The sequence below is a fragment of the Symphalangus syndactylus genome, chromosome 15 (assembly GCF_028878055.3).
Source record: "Symphalangus syndactylus isolate Jambi chromosome 15, NHGRI_mSymSyn1-v2.1_pri, whole genome shotgun sequence".
In the NCBI taxonomy this organism is placed as follows: domain Eukaryota; kingdom Metazoa; phylum Chordata; class Mammalia; order Primates; family Hylobatidae; genus Symphalangus; species Symphalangus syndactylus.
Genome location: NC_072437.2, coordinates 86,133,072 through 86,147,009, shown reverse-complemented (window position 1 = coordinate 86,147,009; position 13,938 = coordinate 86,133,072). Strand labels below are relative to the sequence as shown.

At 36.2% G+C, this 13,938-nt stretch overlaps 2 protein-coding genes across 8 annotated transcripts in view; one reads left to right on the top strand and one right to left on the bottom strand.

Moving 5' to 3' along the window:
- RB1 (RB transcriptional corepressor 1) overlaps positions 1-13,938 on the bottom strand; it is a 183,806-nt gene that overhangs the window by 58,545 nt on the left and 111,323 nt on the right. The window lies entirely within an intron of this gene.
- The window catches only part of LPAR6 (lysophosphatidic acid receptor 6), a 58,196-nt gene that overhangs the window by 27,058 nt on the left and 17,200 nt on the right, over positions 1-13,938 (top strand). For 2 of the 5 annotated variants that reach the window (XR_010116040.1, XR_010116041.1), the window contains exon 3: positions 353-604. The exons of 1 other annotated variant lie outside the window; for it this stretch is intronic. Coding sequence is in view for 1 of the 4 variants with exons in the window: in XM_055244944.2 (XP_055100919.2) it covers positions 4,512-5,546 (1,035 nt within the window). In the remaining 3 variants the exon portion in view is untranslated. Of the gene's footprint in view, positions 1-6; positions 184-352; positions 605-3,822; positions 5,796-13,938 lie in introns of those variants that run through there. 2 more of the 5 variants (XM_055244944.2, XR_008651416.2) reach the window with 2 other exon arrangements.

Below are 13,938 nucleotides of genomic sequence, written 5' to 3'. Positions count from 1 at the left end.
TTTCAGAGATGCCCTGCCCAGAAAGGAGGACTCTAGAGAGGCAGTCGGGCTACAGTGGCTTTGGTGAGCTGCAGTGGGCTCCACCCAGTTCAAACTTCCTGGCGACTTTGCTTACACTGTGAGGGGAAAACCACCTACTCAAGCCTCAGTAATGGCAGATGCCCCTCCTCCCACCAAGCTCCAGCATCCCAGGTGACTTCAGACTCCTGTGCTGGCAGTGAGAGTTTCAAGCCAGTGGATCTTAGCTTGCTGGGCTCTGTGGGGGTGGGATCCACTGAGCTAGACCACTTGGCCCCCTGGCTTCAGCCCCCTTTCCAGGGGAGTTAACAGTTCTCTCTCGCTGGTATTTCAGGTGCCACTAGAGTATGAAAAAGAAAACATCCTGCAGCTAGCTCTGTGTCTGCCCAAATGGCTGCCCAGTTTTGTGCTTGAAACCCAGGGCCTGGGTGGTGTAGGCACCCGAGGGAATTGCCTGGTCTGAGGGCTGTGAAGATCACGGAAAAGGCATAGAGTCTGGGCCGGAATGCACCGTTCATCATAGCACATTCCCTCATGGCTTCCCTTGGCTAGGGGAGGAAGTTCGCTGGCCCCTTGCGCTTCCCAGGTAAGGCGATGCCCCACCCTGCTTTGGCTTGCCTTCCATGGGCTGCACCCCATGTCTAACCAGTCTCAATGAGATGAGCTGGGTACCTCAGTTGGAAATAGAGAAATCACCCACCTTCTGCATTGATTTCGCTGGGAGCTGCAGACTCCAGCTGTTCCTGTGTTCACCATTTTAACATCTATCTGGCTCTGTTTAATTTTCGCTCCCCCCAAAAAATCCATATAAGAAATAAGTTGATTCTCAGAGTTAAGTTCCAGAAGTGTAGAGATCTCACATTAAAATAACAGTTTGCCTGAGTTTATCAAATACAAAAGTATCTATTAAATATAATTGATTATATGGATTCATTACCTCCCTTTGCAAGTAGTTACTCTGTATTTTTCCAATTATAACCTAAGAATTTTTCAAAGTTTCTAAATTCCCCTTTGCTTCCTTAATTAGAAGCCAAATTTAATATCTGGAAAAAATGCAGTATTCAATTATCTTCTTCCTGTTGAAACAGTCCCTCTGCTACCGCTCTTCCTCAGTAGAAACAACTTGCAACAAAATTCAAGTTTATGATTCACTCATCAGCAAACATGTGAGAATCATCTACAAAGAACCAAGAATTGTGTTAAGAATTATACAAATATTTACTATGATACTGATAATAATGAAAAGCCTAATTCAACAAATAGTGATCTATCCATTTTTAAGCCCCAGTAACTCAAACATTAAAAAACTATAGATGAACAGGCTGGGCACAGTGGCTCACACATGGAATCCTAGCACTTGGGGAGACAGAAGCAAGTGGATGACTTGAGGTCAGGAGTTCAAGACCAGCCTGGCCACATGGTGAAACCCTATCTCTACTAAAAATACAAAAATTGGCTGGGTGTGGTGGCGGGTGCCCATAATCCCAGCTACTCGGGAGGCTGAGGCGGGAAAATCGCTGGAACCTGGGAGGCAGAGGTTGCAGTAAGGCAAGATCGCACCAGTGCACTCCAGCCTGGGCGACAGAGTGAGAAAAAAAAAAAAGAAAGAAAGAAAAAGAAAAAGAAAAGAAAAGAAAAACTATAGATGAATGATTTAAGTGAATAACAAGTCAAGTGAGTAATGACAATATGTAGAATATTCCAAGTAGAATTAATACATTTTAATTCTTTGAATGAGAAAATGCCATATTCAAAATGAAAGTAAAAGTAGGATGAGATCAGCATATATAACTGCATATATTTCATTAATTAAAGATGACTAAAGAGGAGACTATCAATTTGAAAGAAGATTACTAAGATTTTGTTTTTTTAAAACATACTGAACCAAATAAAAAAAAAAACCAGTAAGACATAACTACTAACAGAAAATTTTTTCCAATGAGAATACAAGCTTATTAACCACTCCTTTTTTCATTAATGCTCACTCAGCTTCTACCAGCCTTCTAATAAGAACACACACATACCTTTTTTCTATACCAAATGTGATATAAAGATATTCAGCCCTTCAAAATTTTAAGTACTGGTTATAAATAATGTTCATCTTTTTTTGTCATTTGATAATAGATGAATTTTCTAGTCCAGACAGTAGAAATAGATTATAGTTCATCAACAAATGACAAAAATTGCTGAGTGTGAAAGAATGGTGCAAAACAACACAAAACATGTTACTGTAATAAGTTATTTTTAAGCTAGCTAAGTAATTTATGAGAAAAAAATAAAATTGTTCTTAAATTACTTAATACCAAAGAGGAAGAGTTTCAGCTTAAACTAGACCAAATTAAAAAAAATAATAACAGTAAGGCATAACTAGATCTAGCCTTTTCTGAAAAAAAAATATTTAAAATAAGAAAAACATGTGCTAAAGAGGTTGTGATATCCTCAATCTTTGAGGAAGTAACACCTACATTTAAGTACCCTCACTTACACACACTTTCTTCTTCTGATTTTGGAGTCTTTAAAATATAAGTATACTTTTTTTTTTTTTTTGAGATAGTCTCGCTGTCACCCAGGCTGGAGTGCAGTGGCTTGATCTCGGTTCACTGCAACATCTGCCTCCAGGGTTCAAGCAATTCTCCTGCCTCAGCCTCCTGAGTAGCTGGGACTACCGGCACGCACTATTGCCCTAGGCTAATTTTGTATTTTTGGTAGAGATGGGGTTTCGCCATGTTGGCCAAGCTGCTCTTGAACTCCTGATCTCAGGTGATCCACCTGCCTCGGCCTTCCAAAGTGCTGGGATTACTGGCGTGAGCCACTGCGCCTGGCCCAGAATATGAGTATACTTTAAATATAAATATATAAACCATTCATAGAAACTTTTAGATGAAGACAAAATCTGAAATATATTTCAATATATAGTTAATGCCATATTAATGGGTTAAGGGAAGAGCTGGGAGGAAGAAGGAAGATAAGACTATGAACCTAAAATTTTGCCAAGTAGTAGGATTTTTATTCTCTAAACCTTATTTCAACCAATTTAAGGTTAAAAAAATTTTGTTTAAAAAGATGCAACTTCATTTTGTGCTTAGAAAGCAAGATTAACACCACACCAAAGATAAACATTCTTGAGTTTGTTCTTTGGAGAAATGAGTAATTTAAAAATTTAAACAGCTCTAAAATATTAATTCAGCTTCATAGGAAAGAGGAAAGAATGTTAGAAAATTGCTTATCGAAAACTAATGAGACCCAGGATAAGAGCTACTCATAATGATAACAATTAAATACTGAGGATTTTTCAGAAACCAAGAGTCAAATGCTTTGTATACCTTAAAGGTTAAAGGCCTCTGTTTCATAGTCATTAAACAGTTCTTTGAAATGCTATGTTAAGATTTCAATTTATAAATACACACCCATATACATTTCAATTTATAATGTATAAATTTCAATTTATAAATACAGACCCATATACATTTTCTTTTCTAAACTGTCATATCCCAAACACGAAAAGAATCAAATAAGAGAACAGGCTTAATAGTGATTTTTTTCTTTCAATTATTACTACTGAAACAAATCAAAACAACTCTGAGAGGTTGCCAGCACCCCAGAAGGCATTTCCACATAAAAAGAGTTAATGAGCAGACCAGCCAGTGACCATTTGCAAGCCTCCTAGGTATATTCCCAGCAGACACATTATCAGATTAAAGGAAGTGCAAACAAACTGGGCTGAAAGTTTCTTTGTCCAAACCCAGCCTCTTCTTCCTGTGATGTCATATTACAAATCTAGGAAGCCTTTCTTTTTCACTTCAGAGAAAGCGACCTCAAGATACAGCTGGCAACTGAGGAAAAGGCCTCAATTCAGCAAGAGCTAACAAGCTTAAGGAATTTATTTTGGAATCTTTAAAAGACTCTTCTGCTTACCCACCATCTGGGATCCACTGCAGGAAAACAAAAAAGGAAAACTTAATTTAAAAGAAGCAAGAAGTAAAATGGGACAAATTGGGAATGTTTAAGTCTCTGAAACTCTGCACTGAAAAGAAAATACGATTGATAACTTAAGCTTAACATTCTGAGGCATGAAGAAACATTAACCTTGGAGTATTCATCTTAACTACTGAAATACAAGTTTAGAAGACAAGTGGTTTCCTTCTGGTCACAGATCACAGCTTTTCTTTAAATTTATGATTCTATGGGTTGGCCTCGTTGACTGTATTTTTTAAAGGTTGCTCATCAGTTAACTGAGCCTTGGAATTCATGGATTTTCTAAAGACTAACAAATGAAAATATTTTCCTGTTGAAGAACCCAGCGGAAATTTTACAGCAACAAATTTCATGTTTCTTTTGGATATTTCTGATAAAAAGGAAATATTTATAAAACCATCCAAAGATCCAGATAATTTGCAAATAAATTGGAGGTTATAGAGGTTATAATCTGGATACCAAAGGAGACTGCAGCTGATGAAAGTGCTTCCAAACTGAAAATTGGACGTGCCTTTACGATGGTAAGCGTTAACAGCTCCCACTGCTTCTATAATGACTCCTTTAAGTACACTTTGTATGGGTGCATGTTCAGCATGGTGTTTGTGCTTGGGTTAATATCCAATTGTGTTGCCATATACATTTTCATCTGCGTCCTCAAAGTCCGAAATGAAACTACAACTTACATGATTAACTTGGCAATGTCAGACTTGCTTTTTGTTTTTACTTTACCCTTCAGGATTTTTTACTTCACAACACGGAATTGGCTATTTGGAGATTTACTTTGTAAGATTTCTGTGATGCTGTTTTATACCAACATGTACGGAAGCATTCTGTTCTTAACCTGTATTAGTGTAGATCGATTTCTGGCAATTGTCTACCCATTTAAGTCAAAGACTCTAAGAACCAAAAGAAATGCAAAGATTGTTTGCATTGGCGTGTGGTTAACTGTGACCGGAGGAAGTGCACCCGCCGTTTTTGTTCAGTCTACCCACTCTCAGGGTAACAATGCCTCAGAAGCCTGCTTTGAAAATTTTCCAGAAGCCACATGGAAAACATATCTCTCAAGGATTGTAATTTTCATCGAAATAGTGGGATTTTTTATTCCTCTAATTTTAAATGTAACTTGTTCTAGTATGGTGCTAAAAACTTTAAATAAACCTGTTACATTAAGTAGAAGCAAAATAAACAAAACTAAGGTTTTAAAAATGATTTTTGTACATTTGATCATATTCTGTTTCTGTTTTGTTCCTTACAATATCAATCTTATTTTATATTCTCTTGTGAGAACACAAACATTTGTTAATTGCTCAGTAGTGGCAGCAGTAAGGACAATGTACCCAATCACTCTCTGTATTGCTGTTTCAAACTGTTGTTTTGACCCTATAGTTTACTACTTTACATCGGACACAATTCAGAATTCAATAAAAATGAAAAACTGGTCTGTCAGGAGAAGTGACTTCAGATTCTCTGAAGTTCATGGTGCAGAGAATTTTATTCAGCATAACCTACAGACTTTAAAAAGTAAGATATTTGACAATGAATCTGCTGCCTGAAATAAAACCATTAGGACTCACTGGGACAGAACTTTCAAGTTCCTTTAACTGTAAAAAGTGTCTTTTTGGACAAACTATTTTTCCACCTCCAAAAGAAATTAACACATGGACATTTTAAAGTCTTTAGTGTAAAGAAAATTTGTATTCAATGTGTTAAGCATTAACATGTATTTTATTTGTGTATCCACTCCATCTGATTTTTCTGAGCCATTTTGATTTGTTCCTTCATTAAAAAAACTCTTAAAGTTATTTAGTGTCTAAAAGTGACTGATTTAAATTATGTGGTGACAATCTGTAATGTCTTTGAATTCCTTTTTATATTAAATGATTTAATTTACTAAATTATTTTATACTAATTTATATGTTTAAATATGTAATATTTTATTCAACATACCATTTTTATTTTGAATTAAAACTACTAATCATATTTCTTAAACTATGATTAACAAATGAGAAAGAAGAGTAATTTGAAATAAATGTTTTGGGAATATTTAAAAAAAAAATATATATATATATAAAACTAAAAATGTAGTCTTCTGTAGAAATGATGACATATTAACGTTGTTGGAAGATCTTGAGCAGTAACACACTGATAACATTTTGGGAGTTTGGTCTGTGTAGGCAATTTGTAGAAAGCAGATGCTATCTATATGGCATGCTTTGAAGTTACTATTTTGATTTTCTGTATATAACGCACCCAATTTCAAAATGATATATGCCACAAAAATTGAGAGGGAGAAAACAAATAAAATGTCATTTTGCTAAGTTTTTACTTAGCAAAAAAATAAAATACTACCAGAGGTACATTTTATTTTATTTTTTATTTTTTATTTTTATTTTTATTTTTTTTTATTATACTTTAGGGTTTTAGGGTACATGTGCACAATGTGCAGGTTTGTTACATATGTATCTATGTGCCATGTTGATTTCCTGCACCCATCAACTCGTCATTTAGCATTAGGTGTATCTCCTAATGCTGTCCCTCCCCCCTCCCCCCACCCCACAACAGTCCCCGGAGTAAACTATCGCAAGGACAAAAAACCAAACACCGCATGTTCTCACTCATAGGTGGGAATTGAACAATGAGAACTCATGGACACAGGAAGGGGAACATCACACTCCAGAGGTACATTTTAAAGGTGCACTTACATCACAGTCAAGAACTTAATGTTTTAAGTATGTTAGGTCAGAGAAACACCAGAGATAGTGAAATATAGTACTTGGCATTTAGAAAGTAATATACAGTCACGTGTTGCTTATGATGCTTGCTTAGGTAATTATGTCGTGCAAACATCATAGTGTGTACTTACACAACCCTAGAAGGTATACACTATTACACACCTAGGCTTATATAGTGCACCCTGTTACTTCTAGGCTACAAACCTATACAGCATGCTACTGTAAAGAATACTGTAGGCACCTGTAAAATAATGGTACTTGTGTATCTAAATATATCTCAACATAGAAAAGGTACAGTAAAAATATAGTATGATAATCTTATGAGACCACCATCGTTTATGCAGTCATTGACCAAAATGCTGTTATGTGATGCATGACTGCAAATATTTTCTTTTCCTACACTCTTCTGGCCATTTTAGGCCAAATATTGGACAGTTCAAAACATTATTTCAAGTAGGCAAGATGTTATTGTACATCAAAATGATTAAGGACACAATTCCTTACATTATAAAGTAACAAAACTACAAGGCCAAATAACTAAACAAAACTATATTTTCATTTCACTAAACATAAAATGGGTCTGGCTCTGAGGTATACTTTAGAAAAAAAGTACCAAGTACACTAAAACTTTATTATCCAACATATTCCTTTTTTAAAAAAATTCAGGACGGGCGCGGTGGCTCACACCTGTAATCCTAGCACTTTGGGTGGCCGAAGCAGGTGGATCATAAGGTCAAGAGATCAAGACACTCCTGGCCAACATGGTGAAACCCCGTCTCTAATAAAAATACAAAAATTAGCTGGGTGTGGTAGCACACGCCTGTAGTCCCAGCTACTCGGGAGGCTGAGGCAGGAGAATCGCTTGAACCCAGGAGTCGGAGGTTGCAGTGAGCCAAGATCTCAACACTGCACTCCAGCCGGGTGACAGAGCAAGACTCCATCTCAAAAAAAAAAAAAAAAAAAAAAAAAAATCAAGCAGTTCTCCAAAGTTAACTAAAGAAGAATGCCTTCTATTTAAGAAAAAGGACATGTAATTAAATTCAGCATACCTCCTATCTGATTTCTACTGTCTTTATCTTTCAAGTCCTCCATATAACTTGGACAAAAAACTCTTTTAAGACATAAATTTGATTTTTGCTGTTCTGTGGGTTTGAGCTGTAATGATTTCAGAAAAACCACAATCATTTGCTAGACAGGTAAACCCATTTTCAATAAAATAACAGTGGGGAGTTTTCTTTAGGGATCCATGGTTTCCTTTAGATAAACCTAAAGCAAAATACATCTTTAATGCCTTCAGCCCAGGAGTTCCAAGTTATAGTGAGATATGATCACACCACTGTACTCCAGCATGGACGACAGAGCAAGACCCTATCTCGAAAAGAAAAGAAAAGAAAAGAAAAGAAAAGAAAAGAAAAGAAAAGAAAAGGCCGGGCGCGGTGGCTCACGCTTGTAATCCCAGCACTTTGGGAGGCTGAGGCGGGCGGATCACGAGGTCAGGAGATCGAGACCATGGTGAAACCCCGTCTCTACTAAAAATACAAAAAATTAGCCGGGCGTAGTGGCGGGCGCCTGTAGATCGCGCCACTGCACTCCAGCCTGGGCGACAGAGTGAGACTCCGTCTCAAAAAAAAAAAGAAAAGAAAAGAAAAATGCTTAAAAAAACCCCCAAAACTAGTGAAGATACTAACCATGGTCCTTTATATCCCAAGAGAAGTATATACATAATATAAATGTGTTTTCTTCCATTGACCTGAAATTCCTTTATTTGATATTACACTTCAGTAAATAAAAATACACTCTTTCTTAAACATACTGAGTTGAGAAGCAACTAACAGTCTACTGATCTGGGGGAAAGGGGTGTTGAATTCTATAACTTTGAGATTTCTCGGAACTCTCCTCAGCTTAAAGATCTCAACTTAAGGCAAGATCACAAAGCATGAATATAACTTTAAAATGCAAGTAAAACAGTCATTAAATAGTTGTTATTACTATGTTCATAAAGAAACTTTTTGGTGTCTCTTGTCAACAGGAAGATAAATCAAAAGTTTTGTAAGATTCTTCATAAAGCAATACATAACAGATAACAAATATGGTTTTCTCATCTAGAACTATGGAAAAAAAGTGTACCAGAACAAAATTTATTTTCCTTTGCTAGTGTTGTACTTTGTGGTAAGTCATATATTCTGAGGGTTTTCTCTTCCCTTCCCCCTTTATTCAGAAAAACCTATATTAATATTAGAACTCTGATGGTTTTACTTTTGACTACCTGAAAATGATAGCACTAAGCCCCCCTATAAAAACTGTGCCCACTGTTATTAACATTTTCATAAAACAGTAAATGATTTGACTAATCTTCCTTCCCACATTAATTCCCTTCAAAGGAACACAGTAAGCTGAGAAAATTTTTCGGTGTGGAAAATGGCTTTCCAGCATCCTAATAATTTCTGAACTTAGAAATCATCTTTTCTGAGAAAATATCAAGTATCTAGTTTATTTTAAAAAGCATAAAAATATATGTATTATATATAATATATTCACAGAAAATTAAACTGAAGACACTACTTAAGGAGCTATCAACAAACCTTAATATTCTACATTCAAAATGCTGAAAAATAAATTGGAAATACAAATCCTAATTATAGATATTGGTATTTAAAGAAATTAGTCACTAAATTGAGAAATATAAAATAGAAAATGGAGCAAACTTCATATTCCCATCCGAGAAACATTTGGTTCGTGAATGGTACATAGGTATCAAGAATCTGAAGCAATTGCTTTTTGGTCCTACAATTTTGGACACCTGATGAACCAAGTATTTTGTCTTTTGTCAATATATTAAGTTACTATTTCCAAGAAGAAGCATTACTACCTTCCAGCACCTAAACTTTTTTCGTGCCTAAATGCCAGTTCAACTCTGGATGTCACAAATGTTCTTAGTTGTGAATAAATTTTTGTGTAGAAACAATTTTATAAACAGTGCTTAGGCAGGGATGAAATCTTAAAGACTCAAAAAACAAACTTTTTAAAAAGCTTTTTGGGGCTTTCCTGAAAACTGAATTACCCATTTATAACACGGCTTCTAAGAAATAAATTACAAATTAAAAAGGACTAATGAAAAAACTTAAGAATGTAGAACATATTAATATCTAAACCGACCAGAGTATTTAATGATCAACAACATTACTTATTTAGCAATATTTTCCAGAGATCAACATGTACATAACTCCTAAAATCTCTAATTCTCAAATTTCTATTTTCTCTCTTTATCATTTTTACTTGATGTCAGTTTTATAAGAGTACAAAGAATGTCAATTAAGGCAACAGATCAGATAATAAATGAATAGGAGATTAACACCAGGCAAACTTCTCTCTCTTTTTTATTACCTTAAAATGATAGTGTTAAGCCTCTCCTACCTTCCTGTCTTCCTGCCCCCAAAAGATTTACTACAATAACCTCTTAAAAGGGTAGAAAATTACCTCTTTCATTGGAAAAGCAGTGTTAAAAACAGAATTCAAAAGATAGAGCCCCAGAAGGGGTATAATTCAAAAATTTAATAATCAGTTTTCTCAAAACTTGGTTTACTCATAATAGATTTCAAGTGATTTTTAAAAATAAATAATTGTAAGAAACAATTATGTATTGTATACTTACAGCAGAGTTACAGTTAATAGCCATGGGGTAAATGTGCTAAGTTCCATTATCGTCCTATCAAAATGGCTTCTGGAACATTCACAACTTAGAACAGAAAGGGTCTGATGGTCATCTGATATAACTACACCTTAGGCTGAGGAAACTGAGGAACTGTAAGACTAAATAACAGACACAATGTCACATAACAAATTAATATAGAGTTAGGGTAAGAACCTGTTTGTGTGTTTGTTTGTTTTAATAGAAAGATGAGGTCTTGCTGTACTGCCCAGGCTGGACTTGAATACCTGGGCTCAAGCAATCTTCCCACCTCAGCCTCTCAAGCAGCTGGGACTACAGGTGCAGGCACTGCACCTGGCTGAACCCAGTTTCTTTGTTTTTACTTGTCTAGTTATTTAATGGTGGCAAGGCAAGCGCCACAGGCAAAGGCCCTGTGGGACAGAACTTGGATATTGATAGAATTAAAACATTCAAAGTGGCTGGAGAAATAGGGCTGACATCTTACATGTACTTATATGCCATGTTAAGACCACGTTCAGTGCTGAGAAGCTGTGGAAAGTCCTCAAGAATTTCAAGGTAGGGGAGACATGATCAAATACAGGTTCGTCTGATACAGGGTAGAGATGTATTTGTCCTCAGCAAGAAAAGGAAAATAATCACAATAAGAACTATGTTTATACAATTTAAAGGGCTCTTCTTATCCTTTTTTTCTGATTTGTCCTTTCTCCTTTATTAAAATGGGAGAAATTCTTTTTTAAATGATGGTGATAATAGATGAGAAGAATATTTTAATGTCATTATTTGGCAAAATTTGGACAGTAGCCATCATGGAGAAATTGCTACCTTCATACATTTCTGGTGGGAATGAAAAACAGTACAAACCTTATGGATGGGACTTGGCAATATCTAACACAGACATACACACACACATTAACCCTTTGACCCAGCATTCTCACTTCTGGGTATTTATCCTCAAGACACAATTTCAATTATATGAACATATACACACATAACACACATATATACATACATACATACGCGCACACACACACACACACACACACAGTTATTTATTGTGGTAATAGTTGAAATTGCAAAATACTGGAAACTACCTAGATGTCCAATCATAGAAAACTGGTTGAACAGACTGTAGTATATATACAGAATACAGTACTATGCAGCTGTAATAATGAGAAATAGCTCTATAAACTGATATGGAATGACTTCAAGAAGGTAGTGTTAAATGAAAAAAAGCAAAAAAGAGCACACACAGTATGCCACCTTTTGTATAAGAAAAAGGCAAAATAAAACGTGTATAACTGCTTATTTTTATAAAAAGAAACACAGGAAGGATAAACCAAAAAACAAGAGTGGGGTTGGAAATGGGATAGAAGGAATATCAAAGAATATGACATTTTTCAGATTATACTTTTTTGTATAGTTACGACTTTGGGAAACATGTTAATGTTTTATATCGGGTATTGACAAACTTTCTTCTCAAGGAGTCGATAGTAAATATTTTAGGTTTGCAGGCTCTACTTTCTTGCTGCAACTTCTCAACTCTGTACTGCAGTGCAAAAGCAGCCACAGACAATATATAAATGAATAAAGTGGCTGCGTTACAACAACATTTATGGTCTGTGGGCTGTGCATGCCATCTCCTGTTATATGCGGTCAAAACTATGGGCCAACAAGGATGGGGAAAAAACACCCTAGAACTTCATTTATTTTAGGGTCTGGCACATAATTGGTCTCAATAATTAGAATGAATCTTAAAATTCTTCAAAAGCCCGAGGAAAAAAGGCAAATTTTCTTTCGTTAATACACAAATTCATTATTACTCTTATTACTTGATTTATCAACTTTAAACTGTATTTGTTAAATTCCCACCATTTAGATGAGGTTATACAATTGCTAAAAGAAACCATTTTGTTGTTGAAGGTATTCTTTATGAAACTATCTGATTTCTCACGTGGAACAAACATTTTCTGGGCTTGTTGCATCCTAGGATTTTTTGCATTTTTCTCTCTGCACTGGTGTGACAGTTTTTTTATTAGGTCTCATGATTTCCCTTTTGTGGATTCTTTTTTCATTTTGTTAAAGCATATTCCCTAGTAATTTCACTTCAAAAGAGCAGTCAAGAGATAAACATTCTGAGTCCTTGCATTTCCAAATTTCATTTTGCTGTCATATATGACAAATTTTAGGTTATAAAATATCCAGTATTCCTAGTGAGAACTTCTGTGCTGATCTGGATCTCATTCCCCTAAAATAACTTACTTTTTCTCTCTGGAAGCTTTTATAATGTTCTCATTATCTTTAGAATTCTGAATTTTTCGCTGGGTGGGGTAGCTCACGCCTATAATTCCAGCACTTTGGGAGGCCGAGGCAGGCGGATCACGAAGTCAGGAGTTTAAGACCAAGCTAACCAACGTGGTGAAAACCCGTCTCTACTAAAAATACAAAAATTATCTGGGCATGTTGTCGCGCGCCTGGAATCCCAGCTACTCAGGAGGCTGAGGCAGGAGAATCGTTTGAACCCAGGAGGCAGCGGTTGCAGTGAGCGGAGATCACACCATTGCACTCCAGCCTGGGCGACAGAGCGAGACTGTCTTAAAAAAAAAAAAAAAAGTGTCCACATTCATTCATCATGCTTGGCACTATGGGCCCTTTCCATCTGAAGCCCCCTGGTTTTCATTAGTTTTGAAATTTTTTTTCTGTTCTTTTTTATTATTTTCTCTCCATTTCCTCTGGTCTTTCTTATGGTAATGAATAAATATTGAACTGAGGTACCTGAAAATACCAAAGTAAGGAACTACATAACCTACCAGTACAATAGTTTGTTGTATTTTCCTCCTAGGAAGAATTGCCTTTCCTATTTCTTTTTCTTTAGGTCTGTTACAGAAGTCTGGGTTTACTACAATTTCTGTTCTGCTTCTCTTTGGCACCATCAGGAAACCTTAGCCCTGTGTCTGTAAGTGTACACAAAATTTGAAGGTGGACGCAGGCTTGTATCTGTATGGTTTATGCACTGCACAACAGCATGGGGCTTCAGCCTAAACTCTGCATACCAAGCTTAGGGTTGCTGTGTCCAGACGGCATCTTTTTATAATTCATTAGTAAAGAGGAAGGTGCTTTTTTTTTCTTTTTTCTTTGAGACAGTATCTCATTCTGTCACCCAGACTGGAATGCAGTAGCACAGTCACGGCTTACTGCAGCCTCAACTTCCCAGGCTCAAGCAATCCTCCCACCTCAGCCTCCCAAGTAGCTGGGACTACAGAGGTGCATTTTCTTTATTCTCCTAGGCTGGCATGGCCTTAGATGGGGGACTGGTCCAGGTGTTTTGCATTTTAAAATGTTGCTCACAAAGTGTAGTACCCAGACCAGCAGCATCAGTATCACCTGGAAACATATCAGAAATACAAATTCTTGGACCCTACACTGGAAACTTTGTGACTGGGCCCAGCAATCTGTAATATGTGTTTTAACAAGCCCTCCAGGTAATTTTGATGCATGTTCAAGTTTGAGGACCATTGCCAAACAGCACTTTAGAAAACCTTCCTG